We start from the raw sequence: 26331 nt of genomic DNA, 5'->3' as shown, positions 1-26331 counted from the left end.
ACCACAATTAATTAGAACATGTAATAATAATTGTAATAATTCAGGTGGGTAGCTGCGTCAGCATGCGTAGGCTGCAAAGGAACAAGTAATAGGTTTATTCCATGCTGAAAAAAAGAAGAAAGAGAACACAACGTTTCGGCCGTGGACCTGAAGAAGGCTCCACGGCCGAAACGTTGTGTTCTCTTTCTTCTTTTTTTCAGCATGGAATAAACCTATTACTTGTTTAATTGTAATAATGTTTATTACAATCTTGAAATCTGAACCTGAACAAGAAAATACAGCAAAATTTTAAAGGCTCAATTCTGACATTACTGGGATACACACCAGTGTCAGAAATGTAGGCATGAAATTGCATTGATTCATCTGAGCTTGCATTGGAGAGGTCATCCAGAGACTGAAAAAACAAGAAACATATTGTTCTGTTGATAAAAAAAAGGTTTGTCCATTTCTAGACTATAAATCATAAACCACTTCACACACACATCTATCCACACATCTTTCGCCAAAGGAGGGAGAGAGACCATTTTGAAAGGTGAATTAAACATGCTAACAAGACACACGCAATCCGTACATTCACACACAGACGGCAGACACAGTCTATTGTAAATCCGTCGTAGAATACATTTCAACTACAAAATCTGAATCGCATACCAAAAAATAATTTAGCTAAAACTAGGTAAACGTATCAAATTGAGTGAATTGAGAACAGAAAAAACATAAACCACTGACCCTGGACCTGAACTTTAGCCTTGTAAAAATTTGCTCTGTTTTATGTTAATTGACATTGCAAGCGTTACAACACTCCCATTCTTAGGACATTTAGCTGCACTGCTCTAAAAAGTATTTTTTTCTACAAACAAATGTAATTATAAATGATGATAGCATTATGGCAAATTCAATGGAGCTTTAATTCAATTGCTTTATAAAAAGCTTTGTATTTAATATTGTATTTATCAATATTTTCCTCTTCAAAGCATTACCCTCCTTTTTATAATTCGATCCTAAATTTCGTCTTGCTACACATAAACACATAAATACACAAATAGAACAACCCATTGACCCTAGACTTGACCTTTCGCCTACTCATAGTTTGCTCTGTTTTATGTTATTTGACAACACAAAAGAGCTCTATTATTCAAGCAGGCTTTGCTGCAGACATGGAGTTGAGCCAGAACAAACCAAGCTGCCAAACATTTTAACACCTGCACAAGCAGTGTAGACTCTAACCAGCATTAAAAACGAGACAAACATGAACAGTTACCTCAAAAACGAAAATGTAATCCATACAGTTTCACTTCTAGCATCTAAAAAATCAAACCACTTGTGCTGGAAGAAAAATGCTACATTCCAATTACACATAAACAAACATAACTGCACAGTTTCCAGCTATAACACACAAGGTATAATTTACAATAAATGTTTTATATCTGAACACTACACACAGCATAACACACCTGTATTGTATTGTTAGGAGACACCAAAACAAATGTGAGACCATCTTCATTAACCTAACTTTTTATAACCCTGCAAACGTTGACTGGATTATGTAGATAATGGACATTATTTCAGACAAATTTAAAAAGTCATACATACCAAATTTATACTTCCTGTTGGAGATCCATTAAATGATTCTATGAAGGTAAAAAAAAGTATCTTTAGCAAAGGTTGTATGAAAAACAATAACATATAAGGTCATACTTCAGACAAAAAGAATTGCATGACAAAACAAAGAAAAATGATCAACCCATGGCAAACAACCAATATCCCTTTCTACTATCCCTGTGAGGACTCCAACTAAAACATCTCAACAAATTGTATGCTGCACCTGCAGCTAATACAGAATAGGTTATTCATACACTGGAGAGCAATTAATCTGAGGTCTAAGGCCATATTTTCAAATGAATCTGTCTAGCAAACATTAAGTGGAACAGAAAAAGAAAAGAGATAATAGTACAGCAAACTGAAAGAACACAGCAGTAAATCACGATGGAAATGTTGCACACTGAGTCTTGCAGACAAGCATCTAAAATTCACTCTCCTTGGGGATCATTTTTAAAATAGCACTGAACATTCCTCAGACGTTTTAAAGATAGTGAGAAGTTGTTATATTTGAATTTCGTTCTTTAAAAAATTTACCTCTATGGTGGAAAAATGTATTCTTGATAACAAAAGTTTCCCTACTTATCACAGCGTTACCTTCATTACAATTTACTATTAAGAATAATCCATCAGTATCAAATAGCCTTCATGGGTATTGGATACCGGTATTCTGACAGAAAACGGAATATTAAAAATTACAATTTTTAATGAAACATTCAGAAGAAAATACACCGTAGTGTAAGAGTCCGTTGTACAGGACAATTGATATTATAAGCTCAAAAACATCTCAACAAAGGTCAGCCGTTTCAAATGAGAAGAAAATGACAAAAAGATAATACAGGCCTATACAACGTTTCTTTCAGAAAGAAAGTTTTTTTTTGTAAATCTGGAAGGGATAATGCTTTATTAACAGATTTTAACGCGTTTCTGTAAAATCCAGAAGGAATTAAGGCTAAGGCGTATTTTAGCCATAAGAGGGCACTAAAACACTGTTATATGAGAAGTGTATGGAGTATTTCTTTTTCTGCTCTTTTTTTCTATGATTTATTTAACAAGAATCTGCTCTTGTTCATATTGCCTTAAAATCTACAGCTGTCACGCCTGTATTAAAACACCTGGCTAGTACCCAACAGAACATAGCAACTACTGTAACATCCTATTTCTGGTTTATTTATTGATTAAAACTGTATTACCTGTAAACATTTTTATTTTACAGGAGTCGTCACACTAAACTTTAGATCTATTCAACTGCATACAGTATATAAATAGATATTAGGGAGATAAAAACCGCAAAATATTCACTTGTACAACTATTATTCTTTGAAAAGTGCAAATCAAGCATGTCTGCTTTTCTTTTACTTCTACAGAGAAATGCAAATTGAATCACAGAACATTATTTTTATTTTCCTACATAACATCATTACAAGGCCCTTGTAACTGTGTTCAAAAATCTCCTTTACGAGATTCTGATAAGCACCAGGTGCTGACTGCACAGTTCTTGCACTTTCTTTGCAAAGCCCCGCCTCTGTCCAACAAGATCTGTGACATCATCGAAGAGGGGCACTGCGATTGGACAGAGGCAGAGAACCATAGAGTGCCGCGCATGTGAGACTGGTTTATACATCACAAAGCGCCCCTGCGTCAGCGAATGGATCTTGGCTGTTGGTCCTGACCCAGTGGCCCACGAGCCGTACATTCGACACCCCTGTTTTACACAGCGCGTGATCACACCTTTTGCATGCAGCAAATGTATTCTGCTGGAGACTCTGCGACTGTCAACATTTTTTAAATCACATTTCCAGACACGTCTTATACAATAGCTAGGCCTCCTCTTTTCTGTAACCTTCCATTATACTCCCCCTGAGTCGGAAGCTCTGGACTCAGTTTTGAATTCAAGGGCAGATTTCTCTAGTTATTGGGGACCACCTTTTCATCAGGGCATACACTGGCAAGTTATGTTTTCTGAGCTGAAGTTTCTTGAATTTCGAAGTCGGAACAACAGCGACCACTGGGAGATCAGAACAGAGAAAACGGGACCTATTGGAGCTGGCTTTCAGATGTCTGGGAAACCCCTTCGGTTTAGCTCCGTATCAGTGGCTCAGAGCCCACGTCTACTGAGACACTTGAGAAAAAACAAACCTTCACAAGTCTGAGATATTCTGTTAGTTTGGGAATGAGGAGAAGCCAAATAACTTGACATGCACGTATCACAGGCCAGTAAAAAACTACTTCCAGTCTTCGGCTGACCCAAGCCAGATGATGATACAGACCTAACTCTGACTGGGATCAATTAACGAATTAACGACCAAAGGCCGAATGACCTCCTCTCGTTCATAACCTTTCTCAGGCTCTTCTTACGATCTTCTGAGCACGCACAGTAATCTTCCAGCTTCTCATGCCACGGAACTACACGGCTCTTCTTCTTCACCTTTTTCTTTTACGATAGGTGACATTTGCACGTTGAGCACGCCGGAGATTGAATTTCTAGCCCTGACGTTCTAGTCCGGACCCGTTTTAAGCCTAACAAACAACATACCTTTACTACCATTTGAATGCGATTGCACCCTGACCTCAACTAGCTGAGGCTGGCCTGGTTTTCACAGCTGCACTCTCCTAGAACAATGATACGGGATTTGCTTGATGCAGAGAGATAGATAATTAGACAATAATAATTCACAGTCTGAAGACAAACGCTTTTAGGGGGGGCAGTGTGTCATTCAGAATAACAGGGAGCCATTTCCAGCTGCTTCAGCGGGACCCGGAAGCCAGCTTACCCCCATCTCCATCTTCAGACCCTTTGAAGCTGGGCTCTTTCAGCATGTCGAGCTCTGCCAGCATCCGCACATACAGGGGGTGCTGCTTGAAGGAGGGGTAGAACCGCTCGTCCCGCAGCATCATGTCGTAGACCTGTACATCACGACAAACGGGGGGGGCGGCAATAAGAGGGGATAGCAGCACAAGCACGAGCGGTTTCGGGTGAATACGGACAACTGCTCTCTACTCTTTACCCATCAACAGCCTTTACTTACTTCGTCAGCAGCCCTGTCACCCTGCACCTCACTGCAGCTCAGCAGGTGTGAGCCTGGTCAGTACCTGGAGGGGAGGTCAGTACCTGGGAAAAACTAAGGTTGCTGCTGGAAGAGGTGTTAGTGGGGCCAGCAGGGGGCGCTCACCCTGCAGTCTGTGTGGGTCCTAATGCCCCAGTATAGTGACGGGGGACACTATACTGTAAAACAGGCGCCTTCTTTCGGGTGAGACGTAAAACCGAGGTCCTGACTCTCTGTGGTCATGAAAAATACCAGGGCATTTCTCAAAAATAGTTGGGGTGTCACCCTGGCAATCTTGGCCAAACTTCCCATTTGCCCTTACCAATCATGGCCTCCTAATAATCCCCCTCTCTGAAATGGCTTCATCACTCTGCTCTCCTCCCCACTGAGAGCTGGTGTCTGGGGAGTGTACTGGTGCATCATCTAGGTGGGGCTGCACACTGGTGGTGGTGGACGGGAGTGGAGTGTCCAGAAAAACGCTATATAAGTGTAAGCAATTATTATTAATTATTAATAAAGCTCATCTGCCAGCTCTCCCCGTTACATTTCAACCAGTAGAAAGACTCTGTGGAACAAAACGACATACTGTAGTGACATCCTGTACACAGGTGCCGTTGACAGCTCAGGCTCTGCCTACGTTTTGAGGGAAATCAGCCAGACCGTAAAGATCCTCAGAATCTCAGAACCTTAAAGATACAGATCGATCTCAGTCTTCAAATCTACGAATCCTCAGACTCTCCTGGATGTGTGTGGGGGGGGTGGTGCCAGAGGTAAGCAGAAAACATAGTCATAACCACATCCCACAGATTGACAGAGGTGATTTTTCTGATGCGCTGTAGCCCCCCAGCGGCCCCTACCGCACTGTTTCTGACCTGCTCCGGCCCCGACCGCAAGGCACTGAGCCCACATGCAGAGGAGGAGGCTCGGACACAAGCATCCTTAAAAGCGACCTTCCTATCCTCAAGCACTTCTCTCCCTGCAAGTCTCGCGGTAGATGCAAAAGTCAGAGTTCGTCGCATTTAACACACTTAACCTACCTTTCTTTGAATTTCATCAAAGATATCAGGCGTGGGGTCCTCCGTGTTCAGTTTTTCAGCCAACCTCTGAACCAAAATTTCATCGACCTGAACTCGAGGGGAAGCCTAAAATTAGACAATAACAGAACATCAAGCCCTGATTGTATGGTAATGGATGGTGAAGGTTGCACTTTCGTGCTGTGTCAAGACTGAGGCACACAACATTAATTCACTTCAAGTCATCATCTTCATTTCCATTTTAGTAAGCACAGCACGTCTAGCTCTCACGCCCCAGTTCCAAGGACACTGATATCCATTAACGAAGCCATGGGGAGCTGGAAGCATCACATACCTGTCAAGAGCACAGGCGGACACTTATCCTATACGAGGTCACGGATTGTTATTCAAGTTTTATTTTATACAGCGCCTTACATGGCACTTCATCCCAAGGCTCTGTACAACACAACAAACAAAGGTGTGCTGCAGCTGTAAACCTCGTGCATGCGTATTCCTTTATCGGCGTTAACTGCTGTGTCAAGACTGAAGAAGCATTCAAAATCCTCAAAGGAACTGACGAAACTAACCAGCAGCTCTTTTCGGAATGAAAAGCCAACCTGAGGGGGACATTGAAGTGCACTAAAAAACCCGCGCCGGAGGCGTTCGTTACGCGGAGAGTAAGTGGGAGTGTGAAACGAGTTGGCCAGCCATGCTGTTGAAGCCGATAGCCTGGCTCATTTCAACAAACAGCCGGACGACATCCTGGGATCAATTACATACTAACTACAAAATGGGCCAGACAGGCTGAATGACCTCCTCTCATTTTGTAACGAATCTTATGTTCTCCTTACATTCTTAACAACATGCAGAGTGAATTCCCCACATTCTCCTGCAATGGAACTATGTGGCTTTCAGACACTGACTGGTATGAACCTTTTTTTTAGGAATCGCCTTTTGTTTTATGTCACGGGATGTGCATTTACCAGTCAGGAAACCGCGGACTGAAATCTGGTACTTTAACAGTTAATATCCAGGAAGCCACGTGTTGTGGCCGAGTGTCGCTGGGCCGCGGCGGCGGGGCAGGGCCCAGGACTGCTCTTGCCCCAGACAGAGCCGCTCTTGGACGGAGCAAGAAAAACTGCAGAGGAAAAGAAGTAGCTGTGAAAGGCCTGTGCCGCTCAGGATGATCCACCTTGTCGGACAGGTACTGGTCGTACACGCCGAGCGCGGCCGACTTCAGCAAGCCCTTGGTTTGGCTGGTCTGCCTCTTCCCGTCCTTCTGCCAGCTCTGCAGGACCTCCAGCTGCTGCTGGGCCGTGACCCGGTACCCCTCCACCGTCAGCCAGAAGAACAGGTCCGCCTGCCCGCCCGTCTGCTGCATGTAATCTGCGAAAGACATTCGCCTCTGAGCCGCCGCCTCTTGTCACTCCTCCAGCTCCACCGGCCCCAAGCCGTTTCGCACGTCTCGAACACGGACATGAGCATCAGAAAGCCCACAGAGCACTTCAAGCCCCAGTGCTAAAGTCCAGTTTGATCCAGGTGGCCTCGAGACCTCTGTACACTGTTGCCACACTATGTCGCGAGCCTCTTCCAGCGCCGCAACCCACATACCGCGAGAACTGGCCCTATCACTCTATTTTCCATGCCATCGCATCATTCACAAAGTGAATCTCTTGAAGCCAACGTTTCAGCTGTCCTTTCCCAGTTAACTAACCCACCAGTCGGCTGCAGTTAAAAAAAACACAGTAATAAAATAAATCTGTCTGCACTGTACGGCAAAACAACTTTGGAATGCAGGCTATAAATAAAACACAGGAAGGAACTTAGTTCAGTCACTGCAGCAAGACACAAACACACAGTCTGGGTCTCGTGCTTTCCCCACCTTCCTCATTCCTGTCCAAAACCAAGGAATAGGAGTCCCCAGCTCTGTCACTTCCAATATGCAGTGATCATCCTTCCAGTTTTCCTCCCAAACAGACTGTTTTTCATATTAATGCTCTCAGTGTTGCCACACACCCATCTGCATCTCAGCAGGTGGCTGGCCAATCATTCTTCTAGGGCTTAGCAGTATGTGTTTTAAATCAGCCAACATAAGTACATTATGATTAGAATTTATAGTAAGGTAGTAAATGAAGATGGTTTGCCCAGCACTTTTTAAAGTCTGTTTCTAATAAGATACTGGTGTGGAAATTTAACTGTGACACTAACCTTCAAAACAGAATACAAACAGAACAGAGCTACAACCACTAAATTCTAGGTTTCATCATCTCCAGCATTTTTGAGGAGTTCATTTTTACAATGCCCCAGAGCAGAATAGGCTCACGTTTCATAATGTAACCACACATTTTTCCAGGTTAAAGCCTGTGCTGAATTCACACATCAACAGTTGTAACAAAAACTGAGGGGTTTTAAAAACTATCTAACCAAAAGTGCAAAGGTAGTATTCTTCTCTGTGCACACTAGCAAACTATATGTTCAAGCAGGACAATCTCGTTGTTCAGCGCTGCACAATAAAAAGGCAGGTGTTCATGGTCCCAAACACTTTGCAGGAAGATGCACATTCAGTGCTGTAAAAAACATATTTCAAATACTTACCCATGAAGAACTGAAGTGCAATGTTGTGCACTAAGATATGCTCCAGAGGAATTATGCAGAGTTTCCCAAAGTTTGCAGCAAGTTTAAAAGTGTCTAATTCCTACAAAAAAACAAAGAAAAAAACTCTTTATAATGTAGTGCATTCATTAAAAAACAGACGTGCTACAAAGGGTACTATTTAATCACCAAAGGTTCAGCAGACATTGCTGAATTAAAGCTGACATAAATATGCACGTTTTACCAGGAACCATTTTTACCTTGAATACAGAACTAGACTGTCTAGTTTTATAGATTATCCAAAATGGAGTTCATTCTTTTGGCTACATTCCCTTTTTAAAATCTATTCTACTGAACAGTTACATCAATTTTGTACATTAAATAAAACTATTCTTAACTGTTTTTGTCACTATATACATGAAGCGTGTGTTGCTATAGTAAAAAATTACCAAATTAAATGTCGCTAAAAGCATTAATAAATTAATAGATTCTTTCTATAATATCAAATAGTATTATTCTTAAACTTTTCTTTAAATTATTTTTATATTATTTAACTCTCTGGGATAATACCAATGACTGTCAAGGATGCTGCTTCTTATTGTAAACAGATGTCTTTCAAAGCACAGAACTGTTCTGCATTACCTTTCCAGAATGCAGCCTCTGTATTCTGGTCTCACAAACTTTTTTCACAAATAGCAGACTGTTAATCTGGTTCTTAATTATATTAATGTCTGGAAAAAAAAGATCAGAAGGGATTAGACAAAGACATAGAGGTACTGTAACAGTTGATGTCCATGAATAAAGCGATTGTTTCTCTTTTGTGCAAGGTGAAATTAAGAAAAGTGTAACATGGAACGCTGTATTCACATATGACAAGTAGAACATGAGAGGACTGCACTGATGGCTCAGACCAGCAGGCATATCTTTCCAGTAAAGTGTTGCAGGTGTCTGGGACAAGCTGTAGAGCTACACCTCTGTCACAGACTCCAGCTAACATTCCTTCAAAATAATACCGTAAGCCAGAAGAAATCATTGCATCAATGAGCTATAAGCAACCAAATAAAACTGGAGGGCTTTATTTTCTTTGCAAACTTTCTAATGTTATAAGTATTTTTTTTTTGGTACGGTTAAATGGTTTGATAAAGCCTTATGTTGCATTGCCAATTCTTATTAGTTTAGAAAGAGGCTTTTCACAGGCCTACCATCTCCAGCAGTGTCTAAGGAGCGAAGGAACTGCAGCCCCTCCATAGTCTTGTCTTTCACAGCTTCCAGCTCTGCCACTCTGTCAGTTAGTTTGAGAACATTCATAAAGGCTTCATAATTGCAGCTTGAATCATGGATCTACAGGACAAGACAGGCAAAAACAAAAAAATTGGGAATTCAACAGGTTCATCGGAAAACAAAAGATCTCTGGACATCAGAGCTGGGGGTGAAAAGAGAACGTGACTTCAGGAAGCAGATGGACAAGATTTGGGAATCAATGAAGCAGCAATGACCAAGTGATCCCCTCGATTGGAAATTCATGCGATCTCAAAATGCTGCAAAGCTTTACAATGACCACATAATGCACGTTTCTCACACAAAATCAAATTCAAAGTGGAAGGTAAACAATTCATCTATTGTATAACATGAAAAAGAACCCACAACCCCAGAACACTTAAAGTATTTATCTTGGAAACAAAGGCACGGCGAGTATTGACACAGATTCAGGATCTGCCACATCGCTGCCCCAAAGGCAATTCCACGGCAAAAAGCACAGCAGAAAGAGCAACACTTCGGCTGCGGAGGCTCTGCGGGTGTATGACCACGCACGCGGGCAAGGCGCTCGGCCTGCTCCCCCGAAGTCGGAGAACGGAATCGCCCCGCAAGGCACGCGTCTTGGTTTCTGCGAGCCGTTCGCCCCCGAGTTTTGCAGCTTGTGCGAGGTGCGGCACGTGGAGCTCGTGCTTTTGTCACAGCAGAAGTTTCCGTTTGTGTATCAAACACCTTCCTGGAGAGACCTGTGCGATGCAGACTGTACATGAAGCCTAAACAGAGATACGAGTCTTGACTGGGATAAGGTAGACAGGAACACGCCTTGGTTGCAGGAGACAGCGCCACTCCCTTTTTTCTAACCACGTTTAGGTCACCTTGCCTCCTTCACCAGCATCCCATCTGACTTCTGCGGCTAGTATTGCGCCCGACGACGGGCTGCCTAACTGTCTAACGCGCTTCCTGCGCGCTTGCAGACGTCAAGACAAACAGTCGGCAGGGGCAGGTTGCTTACCATCCATATGAGATACTGGTTAATGTAGTCAGGGTCACTGAGCTGGTTGATCAGTGGAAGAAGAACCCCTCTTGCAAGGATTTCCTGAAAAAAGAAAATACGCCTTGTCACCTCGTTAGACACTGATAACATGACAAATCGCAGCGATCACAGCCTGCTGAAGGTTAAAAAGGAGTTTGACGATCCTTTCAACCGCTCAGCTAAAGACCATCTACAAGCAACGCTCACCTGAAGTTTAAATCAGTGACTCAGTTTGCTCTATCAGTTATTCACAATCGCATTTATTGACTTACAAGTGACATTTCAACAGTTTATGTTAAAAACGCATGCAAGCCTGTCTACCTGTCTGTCAAATTTCTCTTGCTGGTAACAACAGTGCACAAAGACCTTCTTATGTTTAACAGGCAACATAAACAAACATGGCAACAAAATCCTTTGCCATACAGAAAGAAAAAGAAATCATTACAATCACTACAACCGCCTTCCAGTATTCATGACTGCAGAAATCGGAGCAAGTTTAAATTTGGTGGCAGACATCTGTGGCAACCGCAGAAAACCACAGAGCCCGCAGAAAACACACATTTGCACAGAAAATTACTTGCTTAAAAGAGAAAGGATAAAATCAATTTGGTTTTCAGAATCTGGAGGTTTCGATGTCATGTGCAGAGTGTAGTATAACAATAATGAACTGAGAAACATTTATTTCACATATTTCTCAGCCTTGTTCTATAATAAAAGTAATCAATAACAATCTGATCATTTTTAGACTTTCGATTTAAATTTATCAACATCTTATACCCTCGTTGTTGTAGTTTAATGTGTAAAATGTGGTTTCTGACATGTTACTTCATGGAAAGTTCATATACGATATTTTGATGCGAGATTTTTCTTAGCAAATACTCAATTTATCCCTTTTAAATAAACAGTAAATCCTCCTGCTGGCTGAAGAGCCTAAGCAGCAATTTAAACAAAATTATCTTATATAAGGCCACTGCTACAAGTACTATTTTGGTTGAATAGCATTAAATATTACAATGTCTGTAGATTTTTTGGACTTTAGATAGCTTTAGATTTAGATTTCATGATTATGGGTGGTCCAAAAATTGATATTTTAATCATAAATATATATATTACATATATTTCAGTTCTTTTATATGCACTGAAACAATGGAGTATACAAACTCTTTAGCACTGAATGTGAAAACATCTTTTTTTAGTTTTTCCAATAAGAGTGATACTTTATCATGTTATATTTCAGAAAGCACTTAATTTTAAACAGCAAAGTGTTTCATGGAGACAGTAAATTATTTGATAAATACCCTAGTGTTAAAAAAAGCTAATTATATACAAGTATTAAGCAAAATGTTATTTCCAATTGAGTCTCTGTTTTTGATTGTAAATTGTACACTTCACATTACTTTTTAACAACATAAATAAATTATGAAAATGACAGCGTTCCAATCATTAAAAAGCCACAGTGGAATTCAAATTTTCATCACCGATTATTTTTTAACAAATCATCATATATAATGGTTTTTATGAAGGCACCGACTGTCAAGTGATTCGTACTGAAAAATTCCCCCAGTAACTGAAGTTGAAAGAAACCCACGACGGCAGTGGGCATCTTTAAATTTAAGCATATGACATCCACTTTGATGAAACATTCACCTGGCTTTTAATTTAATATTCTACTGAAACAGCACTGCAATGCTACTGCCTGTGCAAAGATCTCTATATCGAATAGTGATTAAAATCTGTCACTCCTACCCTCACAAAGTATCTCATGTTCTTATTATGGAAGTCTCCAGGAGGTAGCAATAGGTACAGCAGAACTTCACACAGGTCTCGTAAAAACCCTTTGCCATACAGAAAGAAAAAGAAATCATTACAATCACAACAACAACAACGCAGATGGTAACAGATATCAAAAACAAATTTCATCAGAATCCTTTGAATAAACTAAAGGACTTCTTTAGGTCAACATCAGACTTTAAATGGACAGCCACACCAGTTTTAAACATCATACTAACCTTTGACAAAATGTTTTTGTTTTGTCATGACAATTTCAGGAAAGGTCAGAGATGGAGGTAATGAAACCTACAGGGATTCAGAATATTCAATGACAATAACTCAGTCAGGCGTTACTGCCAAGCCTCCACTGTTGTCCATCTTTCCACCAGCTTCGTCCTTTGTTAAATTCATGCTGACATTCTTTGAAATTACCAACCTTCTTCATCTTTTGGCGATGTGCACACGAGGTCTCGACAGATCTTCCTCTCCATTTCTACTTCAGCTTCAAAGAAGGAGTCGATAAGCTCTTCGGGTGCATCTCCTGCAACAATGCAACCCTGTTAGAAAACTCAGATGTGACCTCTGCTTTTACATAAATATTTCATCCTTACGAGATTTGCATCTTTTTCCTTCCTGGGAAGGACAGTGAGCATTTAAAACTATCATCAAAGAAAAATACAGACAATTGTTGAATCCTGTTCCAATACTGTTTTCAATATATTTGGGAAATGTATATATCAGACAATCTAACAGAAACTGACAAGTGAAAAGTTAAACATTTAATTAAAACAATTAAAGTAAGTAAACTTAAGCTATTAAAGACAGGCACACAGATTTTACTTAAATGCAGGCACAGGAACTGCAATCTGAACAGTAAAGGAATGGCACTTGGGGTTTCTTATCAGAACAAGCTTTTTGCAAGACAAGCTGAGGTAGCAGTTCTGTCAAAGGCATACCCTTATGTTGTTTTTGATCCTCTTTTTCTGTCAGCCTTTCTTGAGCTTTTCTGAAAACCTTAAGATGGGTTGCAAAGTCATCCACTAATCTTGTTGTGAAATAAGGCTGCCAGTCCACATCTTTTGACCTGCAAAAATACAATAACAGCTCTCACACATGCCGTTTGAATATCACCATGTCCCTTCAAAACGTAAGCTGGAAGGACACTTGATATCAAGACTAAAGGGTTCACAGCTCCAAAATACCTGGTGGAAAACTGGACCAGTGCGTTTTGTACAGTTTGTCTGATTTCAAGATGAAAAGACTCATCATCACTGAGCGTGTAATACCAGTACTGAATATAGTCTCTCAGGGCAAACTGGATTACCTATAAAGTAAAAAAAAAACACAAATGACATATGAAATATAAAAAAACAAATAATCCAAATTACACATTATAGAAAACTATTATTTAACCAGAAGGTGTTAACTTAGAACTATTTTAAACAGAATAATGTCTGCAGGCTAATAATTACACTGACAAACAAGTACTCTTAATGCAGCAAACAACTCGTGTGGCTACTGTTCTTCCTCATTCAGCTTGGTCACATCTCTGAGAATAAAACAATTACAACAACAAACAACAGGAGACCAAACCTGTGTAAATTTAAGTAGTGCTGCAGAAACAAAAAGCATGAAAGCACACCAGAGAAAAATGCAGGGTGAATATCAGAAGAATGGGATTGATCAGATCCTTATTGTAGAGTTTGGACATTTAAAGATGAAGAGTCTGATTACTGGCCTATGAGTCCTAGATGTCACACATTGGCTCAAGTATAGCAAGTAGAGCATCCACTGTGCAAGTGATACTCTCTCATCTTGCAAGACAGCGGTTCTTACACAATATGAAGACTTGCACTGCCCTGTCATGTTAAAGTAAGACTGCAGGTGAGCTCCCATCCTTGAGCAATGAAGAGCCACACAGTCAGGTTGCCCTCAAGAAAAGGACAAATTTACAAAGAAAAAAAAAATGTAGTACCAGGTGCACTGATATTTTTTTGTTAAACAGACGTGACTTGGATAAAAGCACCATGATAGATAACGTTTGTCTAAAACCACGGTGATTGTCAGGGAGCCTACTGTGAAGGTACAGTAGCTGCACGCGGCCATCGCTGAACATATGCTTTGCACGGTGAGGTGGGTGCACTCTTGTAGAGTATGAACCAGTGCGTGCCTTTTTACTGGTCTCGGAGCCCTACATGCCACTTTGCGCCAGTTCTATTTGCGCCAGCAAGTTTAGTGAGAGGGGTGTCCAATCACACCCTAAGGGAATGTAGAATCCACATGGCGCCCCAGTCAGGATTGTTTCCAGTCTGTTCCAAGGGGCCAGCCGGCCCCAGTTCATCTCTGGTTTAACAGGTGAACACTTCATCCTGGCAGGTTAACCCCATTTCCTGAACATCTCTTGAAAGTTCGGCGCTTCAGAAGGTAGTGTTACTGACATGTACTCAGGCCTACCTGTTGTAGTGGTTCATCAATGATATTGGAGCCTGTCAGTCTTCGATCAATCTTTATCGGCTTTGCCTCCTGTCTCAGCTCTTCCAATGTCTTTTTAAAAATAAAAAATAAATATCTTTACTTAGAAAAAGAATTACAAGCACAGAATATAAGTACTTGAGACACAACAGTAAAATCTGTCTCCTAAATCATAATAATAATCGTTTAGAGATTCTTACCTTAGCTATACCAGTTGGTGTAACAGGAAGAAAAGAGTGTTCACACTTCTCAAGATATTTTTCCGAGCTTGTTTTTCCAAATAAAAGAGTAACTACAAAACCTCTGCAAAACAGGCAAAATAGTTTGATATCAATGCAAACAATATGGAAATAGTACAAAGTACATTGGAAACTAAAACCAATGAAAAACAGCCATTCACTTGGCATTAATGGAAAATGAATCATTAAGAATAACTAATCTCTGTGTCACTTTGATTTTACTTACATTCTGTGCGTGATACCAAGATAAAAACTTAATCTCCTATCCTGACAAATACATAAAGTTTGTGTCTGCAGGCTTAACATTCTCTGCATGTGGAAGTTAAAAGGCTATATGGAAATGTTACTATTATTCTTTCGAGCTCTGCAGTACCTGTGCGTATAGCCTGGCAATAAACATGTACAGCCTGAACAAAGGGTAAGGATTCAGAAAGGGGATGTGGTTTTCTGGGACCTGTGTGTTCAGAAATTGGCAATACTTACAGTACTATTAATGTGGAAATTTCACAACTAATTTATTTCACAAATAATTAATTGTGACAGGAGTCATTTTTCAGCGTGTGCTCTCTGAGAGATTGCAAAGAACGTTTCTTGTAGACATCATACTCACCCACCAACAAAGCAGAGGATATAAAACGCAAAATAAAATATTGCAAAAGGCCCAAATGTGATAAGAAAAAGCACTACACCAAGGCCTCCCCATCCCCATATGGAAAGACTGGCCTGAAAAATATATGGAGAAAAAAGCTCAATTACTGATCCAAAGTGAAACACAATGATAAACATATTTTGCTCAGTATATTTTACATTAAGCTGCCAATTCACTTAACTCCCCAAGATACCTTATCATAATTTGTATCCTTATACTAAACTGCAAACAGCAAAAGGAATTTAAGTGATATTTAAAATAAACTTTTCCTCGTATCTGTTTACTCCAAATCTCATTAATATAACCAATAACAAAGTTATGACTGCAAAAAAAGCATTAAAGGCAGAGGGAAATGCTTCAGTATTTTTTTCTTGTAATTATTCTTAAAAACATGTGAGATTTTCCAGAATGAATAAAAGATGAGTATGAACTTCAAAAATCATCCTACTAGTACACAACAATAGCAGTGCTCCAATGAATAATTAATCCTGTTCAATATACTCCACAAATCTGTCATTTAAGATACAGAAAACAAAGCTAAAAAGGTAAACATCTTTTGTTTAGCATATCTGTACTAGCAGGACATGTTTTGATGTATAATTTACACCATCATTTAAAAATAAAGATAGAACAAACTTCCATGCACCTCAGTAAAAGAGTTCCTGCATTGTGCCACAGTCTCTGCAGTAAACAGCTGCCCTATGCTTTAGGCTGCCTACAGTCATTAACTGTATCTGCCCGGTTCAGTGTACAGTGCAAAGATGTCAGAAAGCACAAAACAAAAGCTGCAAGCTTAGAACTAAAAACAGGATGTTTTGTAATTCATTAGCAACAAAACTGTCCAGTTCCTAAAGTAGTATGAAAACAGTTCTACTGGATATGAATATTTTCTGCTGAAAATCCAATACTATACTTTACCGTTTTCCCCAAGGAACAGGACAAAGAAATGGACAGGGGATTTTGTTAATATCACTGTTTTTAAGTAAAGGTTTAACTTAGTGAGCCTTGCACAGATTCATTTCTAGAGGGGACTTCCCTTGCATGTGACTTCCTTGCGATTGGCAGCCGGACATATCAACAGAAAAATAAAACATCCATTATGCAGCCATCTCCTATACGTGATACAATTCTTTGCCACAAGATTCAGAATATGCATGAATGGTCATACCTCCCAACCTAAAGCACATACCATACCACTGATCTGATTACCACTGATAACACAAAAACATGTGGTAAACAATTTTAATCCACTCAACATTCATAAATTAGACTACAATTATTGCTTGGACTGAATTTTTTTTTTTTAATCGTCCTACGGAGAATAATGCAGAAAAAACGCATCACACTGCAGTCTTCACTCTACGGGGCTTGACACTAATGGTAATGCAGACCAGTGGTCCCTGATCTGTAAAATGTGAGCGGCACAAACTTGTGTGCAAACACTGCCTGAGCTAGCAGAACAAGCCCCTTTTATAGGTAAAGTACAGCCTGGCTTCATCACTACTGTATGCAATTAAAATCCCATTTTAGCATGCAGTTAAAAGGGCTAACTGAAGGGAAAATATTTTAGTTAATAACTGTTGTAGCCTGTTACCAATGCACAAACTACAAATGCATCTGCAGCCTACAGGTGAATGTAATTTTTCCTTTATGTTCGCTAACATCTTGAGAATATTTTAAGGTGATAAAACCTATATAAATATTATATATATTAAAATGTTTTTGATGTCATTGATGGAAAATGATTAAATTACCAATTATCACAGCTCACATCCTCTGTCAGATACTGTATGCATGCACAATACCAGCATTCATCAAGACCGCCCATTGTTTCTCCAAGATCATTGCAAATCACTCTGCTTTCACTCTTTCTTAGGAAATGCTACAATTTTTATCTTCATCTTTATGTTCATCAAGGAATAACATGGTATACTGTACATATTAATAAGAACTATTTTAAATGGCAAAAATAAGTCCAGCACACTGAGAAACACTCCACTAGCAGTCCCTGTGGTGTAACCGGTTCTGAAGATGGGTCAGTCAGGGAAGAGGACTGTTACTGGGGTGCTGTTACTGTTACTCGTGCCCTTGTTGTGCCCATCGAAAGAAGGCGTTTGTGCGCCCAGGCCTTCGCTGGAGGAAAAGGCGCAAGTACAGCGGTCTTTCAGCGGACACTAAATATCCAAGCCGAGAAAATACAGGAGAAGCTCTTCCATGTGTGAGCCGAAGACCTGCCTGTGATTCAGATTCAGTCTGCTAAACACCTGATTCTGCGTACCCCACTTCGCTTTTGAACTCAGCATTGCACAGTCAACACAACCAGCCTGCTAGAAATGCTACTATGGGTTTCTAAAGAGGCAATTTGTAATTCTGCACCTATCATGAAAAAACAGCATTCACATAAATGTTGCTTCTGGTTCAGTACAGTATCTCTACCACAGACCAGGAACAATGTTTATGGAGCATATGCTAAGAGCAACAGACTTCCTGTTATTGTGAATCCAGGAAACCAAGTCGCTGAACTTGCTGGTAGACTGACTACAGCACGGCTTGTCTCCTGGAAACGTTTTCGAACACGTTTCCCTTCTTAAAAAACAAGCTCTTCAGCACTTTTTCCTCTTTCTGGCCAACATGAAGTATACATGGCATTGCAAATTGAAAATTATTGTGAAAAAATAAAAAAGGCCAAAAAAGAATTCAAAAGCTTACAATATTATTTTTGTGAAAATAATATTAGGGCACAATTGTAAGAGCGGATGTAATTAAGGACTTTGATTACCACAGGAAAAGAAGTACAGAATATTATGAATGATGCTGGTTAGAGTAAAGTTGCCGAGACATTAAAGAACATAAAAAGAAACACTATTACAAACTAAACTCTAAAGATTCTTAAAGCACTAAACTCAAAGAAAGAACAGAATCAACTGAACCAACCAAAAAAATATATATATACTATATATAAAATAATATAAAAATACATCATATGAAAAGTAAAAAGAGACAGAGATACAGAAATCAACACTGCTGGAATGTTTGCTAAAGCAAATTGGATTTCTTTGCAGAAATTCTAAACCTGATTAAGCAGAAGAATTCAGCAGTACAATAGACTTCGACTTTTATCCTTTTTAAACAAACACTCCTTGGAAAGGAGATTTTTAACTCCATGTGACTTCTTTTCCAAAGAAAGATTACGAAACCTGAAGCAAAACTTGAGAAGGAATTAAAAGCTAACTCATAAGAAATATATACCGTATAATGGATCACTGCCGGAGTGCAGGACTTATCCAGACTAATTAGGATCATGTCTTTTCAGTGTAAAACGGAAAAAAAAAAACGACTCATACAAAAGTACAATAAATCAAGTTCAATCTGAATTTCTTCAGGATGTAAGTAATCAACCTGCCCCACAATTATTAATAGCGCCTAGAGGCTGGACAACACCTGCGTTTAGAGTAAGTATTTAAGCTGCTGCCTCCTCTGTGAGATTACTTCACCTTCTTGTGAGGCCCAAATCTGAACCATATCAATACAAAGTCGGTGATTCACGCCAAGAGAAGGTCATTTCCTGTAACAGGATTTGAATACAGTGCAAGTCAGTCAGAGTGCCAGATAACTCGTGAAACAATATACAATATTCTTATGCGCTGCGTCCTTGATGGCGAAAAAAAGAACAGGGTGGTTATTACACTTTGGATACAATCAGCTGTATGGTTTTATCTCATCTTAACTTAAGGAAAAGCCTTTTTATCTTTTCACAACATTTCAAGCTCACAGAAATGAGTTTCAAGTTTGTTTGTTTTTAATTCTTGCCTTTCTTCTACCAATCTGACACGTCCGACGTGCGCTGTGGCTTGAGCCCACTGACTCCCTTCTCTCGTATTCTGTACTTGCATACAGGCGTGACATTATAGGACCCGCAAGGAATTTGTACATTTAAGTACAAAAAACATTAGAAAAGTTCACTCTATATACTAATATAAAAATTGATTTGGTTTCTGTCAAGTGTTAAACCAATACAACAGCAAATGGGAGTATCAAGTACACAAAGGAGCATTGTTAAATTGGGCATTGTATGGAACTGTACTGCAAAAAATGGTCATCTTTGTTTTGAAGTCATTAAAAAGTGTTTAAAGCAACAAAGATCTCTAAATATATCTGGTAGGGTAAACTGTAATTATTCTTACTCAAGAAAAAAAAACTTAATGTACAAGAAACATCCTTAAATAGCCACAGCATTTCTAGGGCATGCTGCATCACAAATTGGTAATGTTGAAATCATACTTATAGCAAGAAAACGAAAGAAACGTTAAATGATCACTTGAGCGCTTTTAGTATTATGACTGGCAAATGACCTTGAAGTAGCTCTGAGAGAACCCGCTGTTCTTTCAAATGTAGATCGGGTTTACCACACAGTAAAGCTTTATCATTATGTAAATGTTAGATTCAAGTATTCAAATGTTTCCATTACAGTAAAGGGCACAGTGAACAAAGATGAAAGGTTCACACTTTCTATCACTTATTATGCTAGACTTAACCCATAGTTTTACAGGTTTAATAAAGTGAAACTCAACTTTAAAACAACAGTCTGTACCTAATCCTCTCTGAAGCCCATACACCCTACCATGTACACTGAAGAGTAATCCCAACAAAACAATATTAACAGAGACATCTGTATGTCCCATTAGCCAATTTCCTACTTGTTTTCTATCACAGTAAAAGCAATTTGATCTCCATGATTGTGCTCTAAAGACTCTTCAGAGTGCAACAATATTTGCCATGATATCCTGCTTGCTGTATCCAGCCTACTGTTAGTAATGTCCAGAGTTTCAGTTTTGCTGTTAATAAACACCTTTAGGCAATTTCTACATGCACAGTATCTGAATTCCGCATGAACTGCAAGACTTTAACAGTGAGAAATGGAAGGTTCTGATACCATTTTCACGGTTTAACATATAGAATACACTTAAGTTTATTTTACTGTCAATCATCAAAGATTCCAGTCTCACTGAAATACTTACACTTCACAAACAAACCCTAATTCAATAGCTAATAATAAAATCCAAATGTATTGTGAAGCTTCCTCTATAATGATAAAAATAATTGCTTACACTTATATAGCGCTTTTTCTGGACACTCCACTCAAAGCACTTTAGAGGTGATAAGGATCCCCTCCACCACCACCAGTGTGCAGCCCCACCTGGATGATACAACGACAGCCAAAGTGCACCAGTATACCCCCCACACACCAGCTCTCAGTGGGTGTTGAAGCCAGTTCATAGAGGGGGATTCTTAGGAGGCATGATTGATAAAGGTCAGGGGAATATTTGGGCAGGACAATGGGGTAACAACCCCCTAATCATTTTGAGAAACGCCCCAGGATTTTTTCATGATCAGAGAGAGTCAGGACCTCGGTTTTACGACACATCAGAAGGACAGCACCTTTTTTACAGTATAATGGCCCCAGTCACTATACTGGGGCACTAGGATCCATGGAGACCGCAGGATGAGCATCTCCTACTGGTCTCAATGACACCTCTTCCAGCAGCAACCTTAGCTTTCCCAGGAGTCTCCCATCCAGGTACTGGCAAGGCTCACCCCTGCTGAGCTCCAGTGGGCTTCCAGTGGTGAGCTGCAGGGTATGCACCTTTGACTTCTAGGCATGGACTTGAGTACTTATGTTTTAAGCTTCACAATTACTCTGCATCACATTTAATTTGCTATAGTCATTTTTCCAAACACAGCAATGACCTACCTTGTATTCTATAACATGTAGATCAAGCAACACTTTACTCCATGTATAAAGCACAACAATCCTTCTGTCACATAGTGGAACAAGAATGTAAGGCGTTGTGAAAAACAAAGTGAAGAAATGGAACATCAGGACAGAAGAACAAAGAGCTTTAAACAAAATAAGTTTATTCCATCTTTATTAAAACAGCAACCAAGAGAAGCTGATCTCTGGTGGTTAATGCCCATCCTCACAGAAAATAACAAAATACAAACGTGCTTCTCTCCCGAGCCTGGACAGTCAAGAGCTGAAAGCTTAAGGCAGCAGCTCGGAGGACACCAGTCCCATCACCTTCTTGCACTGCCAGTGCCACCAAAGATTACATTAACTACAACACATCAGAAGTTTACAATTTCAGGACCCAGGCATTCCTCACCAAAAAGCATCTAATGGAATAAAACGGAGTATAAGTTAAGAGTGGCAGAGCACAGAGACGGAACTGGTGAGAATGGGCGGCAGGTTTAAAGATCTTCCAGATTTATCCCAAGTGACAAAAGCACAGGCTTAAGAGGTGACCCATACTGTTAAACGCATTAAGAAAAACACAAAGAAAAAAGAAATTAATGGAATGGTTATAAAAAAACACGCAGGACCGAGTTAAAGAAAAGGATTACAATAAACTGCAGGGAGAGGTAAGAAAGCAAGCTAGAATGGCACAGAGACAGAAGAAATGAAATATTGCAATGGAGGTTAAAATCAATAATAATAAAAGGTTCCTTCAGTACTACTTTACAACTACAAAGGAAGACTAAGGAAAAATGTATCTGGGATGAAAATGGAAAACATCCAGGCAACGAAAGGTAAGTGGTGAACGTATTGAAAAATATCAACAACATGCCCTCAGGCAGTAGAAGGACAAAGTTCTGTATTGTGTACTATTATCAAAGACGAAATAGAAGTGTTTTAGTTACTGAAAGTAGTTAAGATCAACAAATACGCAGCGCCAGACGGTAAAAGAATTCAGAAGCCCCTGAAAGAGCACTTCTAACAGTCGCTCAAGTCAGCAGAATTGCCCATGGACTAGAGAACTGGTCATGCTGCGCCCATCCATTAGACAGGTGACAGAGAGACAGTGAGACTGACCCAAGTAACAGACCAATAAGTCTAACTTCTATGACATAAAACATTATGGATCTAGAAAAGATAGTTCTTGCTTAACTAACTTGTGAGAGCACTCTGAAGGACATGGAATGGACATGCACAGAGCACACTGGTATTGGTAGATTTTCAGAAGGCATTTACCAAACTGAAGTAGTTCAGGTGGGGAGCTGCGTCAGCATGCGTAGGCTGCAAAGGAACAAGTAATAGGTTTATTCCATGCTGAAAAGAGAAGAAAGAAAACGCAATGTTTCGGCCGTGGAGAAGAACCTATTACTTGTTCCTTATTTACCAAACTGGCCTCTTCTTATTTGCAACCTTTCTCCTACTCTATATCACTGACTTAAATTGGGAAGACCAGTGGTCCTGTAACAGATACTTGAGGTACTCCACTAATTACATCCCAATCAGTGCTTTTGCTCCTTATGTACACCTTCAGTACCCTGTCCATTAATGTAACCTGAATGCAGGTGTTTCCTGGTTGCCTACTGTCTTAAAGGGCAGTGACTGATCTATTGAACAAATAATTCACTCAGGAAAATGTAATTACCAATATACAAAAGTTCTGAACTAAAATAACTTTGTCATTTGGCGATTACCATTTATAACATTCTGTTTTTGCCTTCCTTTTCAAAGAACCCAAAGTGACTTTCGTTGATGAATTAGTGAACTAGAGCTGACTCCAGAACATTATCTAGTGGCATCTTCTGAAGCAGAATCACAGTGCAATGTTACTGCTGAGAAATCAGAAATGGAGCCTTGTTGTAAATGTTTTAGACATGAGAATTAAACCTCCTTGGGAGTTTTTTCGAGTACTTAAAGAATTGCTTTTCACTAAAACCTATGTTATGTTTAATGGATTTTATTCAGACATTACAGAAGTAAAGGCAGCAAACCCATATGGATATGCAAACGTCCACACTGGGATTGTTGAAAAACATTTAAACTTTAAACAGATTTTTGGAACATTCAGACATGAAAATGATACAATGATAACATATTTGTCTTATGGATGCTCATTATGAATTCAGTGATTTTCTTAATTTTGCTACCAGATAGTTAACTATTGAGTCAGGGTGTTAAACTATATGAACTTTGATGTTTGAGTGCAGAATGAACATGCAATTAATTATATATATGGCCCAATTAGCTGTTAGTAATTTTGGTTGTAGTAGTAGCAGTAGTTGCTCTTAGCCAATTGAGCTAAGGCACAAAGAAAGGATTGAGTCTTGCAGAAGATCTCTGTAGAAAACACTTTAATATAGTTTTCGTCTTACCGAGTATCATTCATTAGCATTACAAGAGTCAAATGCAAGGAATAAAATGGATTTGAGCAGATGAGTACATTCATGGCTTGAAAACACAAGGTCGTTACTAGATTGAGGAAAAACATATATAAAGACAAGAGGTACTGTACCGTACTGCTGGACTAATCATGTCTATTTCAGGTTCATTAATTAACATACGGCCTTTTAAATGTTTCCTTTCAGTATACGTTTTTAGCGATTACATATATCATTATATACTGTATATGGTGTTTTGATTCTGGTAAGCTTTTTCTTACAAGATTTTAACTTCCTTATACGTGTTTGCTTTGACAGAAAACAAGTGTTGGCCAGGTGTGTGACATACAGCAGCCATCAAAGGAATTCAGCCCCCTTGGACTTTTCACATTTTATTGCGTTACGATATTGAATCATAGTGCATTTAACTGGGATCCCCCCCACCCAATAATTGACACAATTCACGATATAATATAAAAGTGGAAAAACAAAATTCTACATAACCTCTAAAGTCACTGTAACAGCTATCTTGGTCGATGTATCTAAAAATCAAAGACTTTCGATTTCTGCTGATGGTCAATCATGATATTGGTTACAAACGAGAGGAAGCCAAATACAGTAGCGGTTCATCAGAGCTCATCAGCATTATATAGCTGGCTCTAAGAAGTGATGCATGCAAGCATCCTACAAAAGCCTTTCAAAGTAATGGTTTTTAAGACCAGTAGTTATTGTAAAGTGAGTAATACCTGGCTCTGTCCATTTTACAATCCTAGAAAGTAGAACAGTCAAATATTTTACTGACACATCCAATTTACAATCTTCTGTGACTAAAGGTTTTGATGTGTTGATTGCTCTACTGTTTTTCTTTTCTTGGCTTGTATTTGTGGGTATACAACTTGTTTTTTGTTGGTTGAGTGTCTTTGTGTTTGTGTGCTTTTTTTTTCCATTCAGAAAACTTGGCACCTCACAATTCTTTCCAGAAAAAAAAAGTATCTACATTTCTCACTATGTGCATAAAAATTAGATTTACTTTAAATGAAACAATCGTACACGCATCACCAACCTGCTATAATGAACACATCATTTAATTATAATCATCTACTTCCTCTCTGTAAACTTTTTTCCCCCCAAAGAACTCTTCACCACCTCTGGTAACTGCTACCACAGATTACTGGAGATGCAAGGAATAACCATGCAAAGCTTTATAGCAGAATATGGGTCACACTGTTGTAACGATCTTTTACACAAAAAAGGAACGTGATCAGTGTAAAACTCTGAAAATATCTGATTAATGTGAACTGCTTTGAAAGACCAATGTCTGTCTAGACAACACAGCATTACTGATTTATAGCCTGCTGTGCCCAGGTGCTATGTGCTGTACCGGTTCTGTGTTATGTACAATAGTGCTGACTCTCAGGATTGTGCACTCCAGGTGTGCGCTACCTGTTGAAACGCACAAGAACAGAGATACAGGATGGAAAAGTACTGCTGCACCAGTCAAAGTGCCCCATGAAGCCAAAGAGAGTTCTGATTTTTTTTTTCTGCTTGCCAGGTCAACATTTGCCCTTTTAATTTACATGTATGACAAAATGCTTCTCAAATTAACCCAATTTAAATAGAGTTTCACATACAATAGGTTGGATGAGCCTGTGCATGTAATACATTGAAAGAAAAAAGGGATTTAAAGTGACTTCTGCTTATCCAGAAGTATTAGAAAAAAATGTAAGTAAAACAATCTAGATTTTTTTATAACGCACATATGTAAGTGTCAGTAGTGATGACTCCATTAAAGGAAGCTAAATAAGACCATATAAAAATCAAGAGAGCTTTACAGAACTTTTCAGAGCAGCATTTACCACCTTGTACCCTGTTCTTGTCAGACCTCAGAAGCTAAATAAGGCCTGGACTGGGATAAAACCCCTCCAAGGTTACTGCTGCAGTTGGTGCTGGCAGGCCAACAGGTGCTACAAAGAAACAATTTAAGGTTTATTCCCACGTAGAAAAGAAAAAAAAAAGAATGTTTCAGCTGTGGATCCTTCTTCAGGTGCTACTCTTCCTTCTGAACCAAAACGCCCAAGTGACCAGGGGCACTCTGCAGTAGTTAGTTGACGTTAACATCCATAAGACATTAAGGCAAGGTCCTGATAACCTGAGCACTGTCTGAATAGAGGCGTTAACCCAGATGTCCTGGACGAATGCCACTTTGGGCTCGCCACGATGTGACCTACCTAAATTCCATCCACTGTCCATAACCACTTAGTCCAAAATGAGTAATAATGGATGAAAGCCTATCCTGGCCGACAAGGAGCACAAGGCAAGATTCAACCTGGCAAGGGAAACAGTCCATCCCTGGGCACGGACATAAGGGGGACAATTCTGACTGCATGTCTTTACATGGTGGGAAGAAACTGGAGCACCAAGTAAAAGCCAGTACAGCTATGGGGAGGGGAAACATGCTGATTCCATACAGCATCTTCTGTGTAGTGAGACTGCT

The 26331-nt window shown here is 39.5% G+C and overlaps 1 protein-coding gene across 4 annotated transcripts in view; it reads right to left on the bottom strand.

Moving 5' to 3' along the window:
* snx13 (sorting nexin 13) overlaps positions 1-26331 on the bottom strand; it is a 45623-nt gene that overhangs the window by 8997 nt on the left and 10295 nt on the right. For all 4 annotated transcript variants that reach the window (XM_088600427.1, XM_088600429.1, XM_088600430.1 and 1 more), the window contains 16 exons: positions 15630-15742; positions 14981-15083; positions 14763-14852; positions 13511-13632; positions 13265-13392; positions 12745-12849; positions 12285-12373; positions 10518-10601; positions 9454-9592; positions 8894-8982; positions 8255-8354; positions 6852-7045; positions 5684-5788; positions 4374-4506; positions 1594-1631; positions 325-394 (listed from right to left, as the gene is read on the bottom strand). In XM_088600427.1, the coding sequence (XP_088456553.1) occupies positions 325-394; positions 1594-1631; positions 4374-4506; positions 5684-5788; positions 6852-7045; positions 8255-8354; positions 8894-8982; positions 9454-9592; positions 10518-10601; positions 12285-12373; positions 12745-12849; positions 13265-13392; positions 13511-13632; positions 14763-14852; positions 14981-15083; positions 15630-15742 (1702 nt within the window). The remainder of the gene's footprint in view (positions 1-324; positions 395-1593; positions 1632-4373; positions 4507-5683; positions 5789-6851; positions 7046-8254; positions 8355-8893; positions 8983-9453; positions 9593-10517; positions 10602-12284; positions 12374-12744; positions 12850-13264; positions 13393-13510; positions 13633-14762; positions 14853-14980; positions 15084-15629; positions 15743-26331) is intronic.

This window comes from Lepisosteus platostomus, chromosome 12 (assembly GCF_059453375.1).
Source record: "Lepisosteus platostomus isolate fLepPlt1 chromosome 12, fLepPlt1.hap1, whole genome shotgun sequence".
NCBI lineage: Eukaryota > Metazoa > Chordata > Actinopteri > Semionotiformes > Lepisosteidae > Lepisosteus > Lepisosteus platostomus.
Note: the sequence above shows the minus strand (reverse complement) of the source record. Positions and strands in the feature narration are given on the sequence as shown.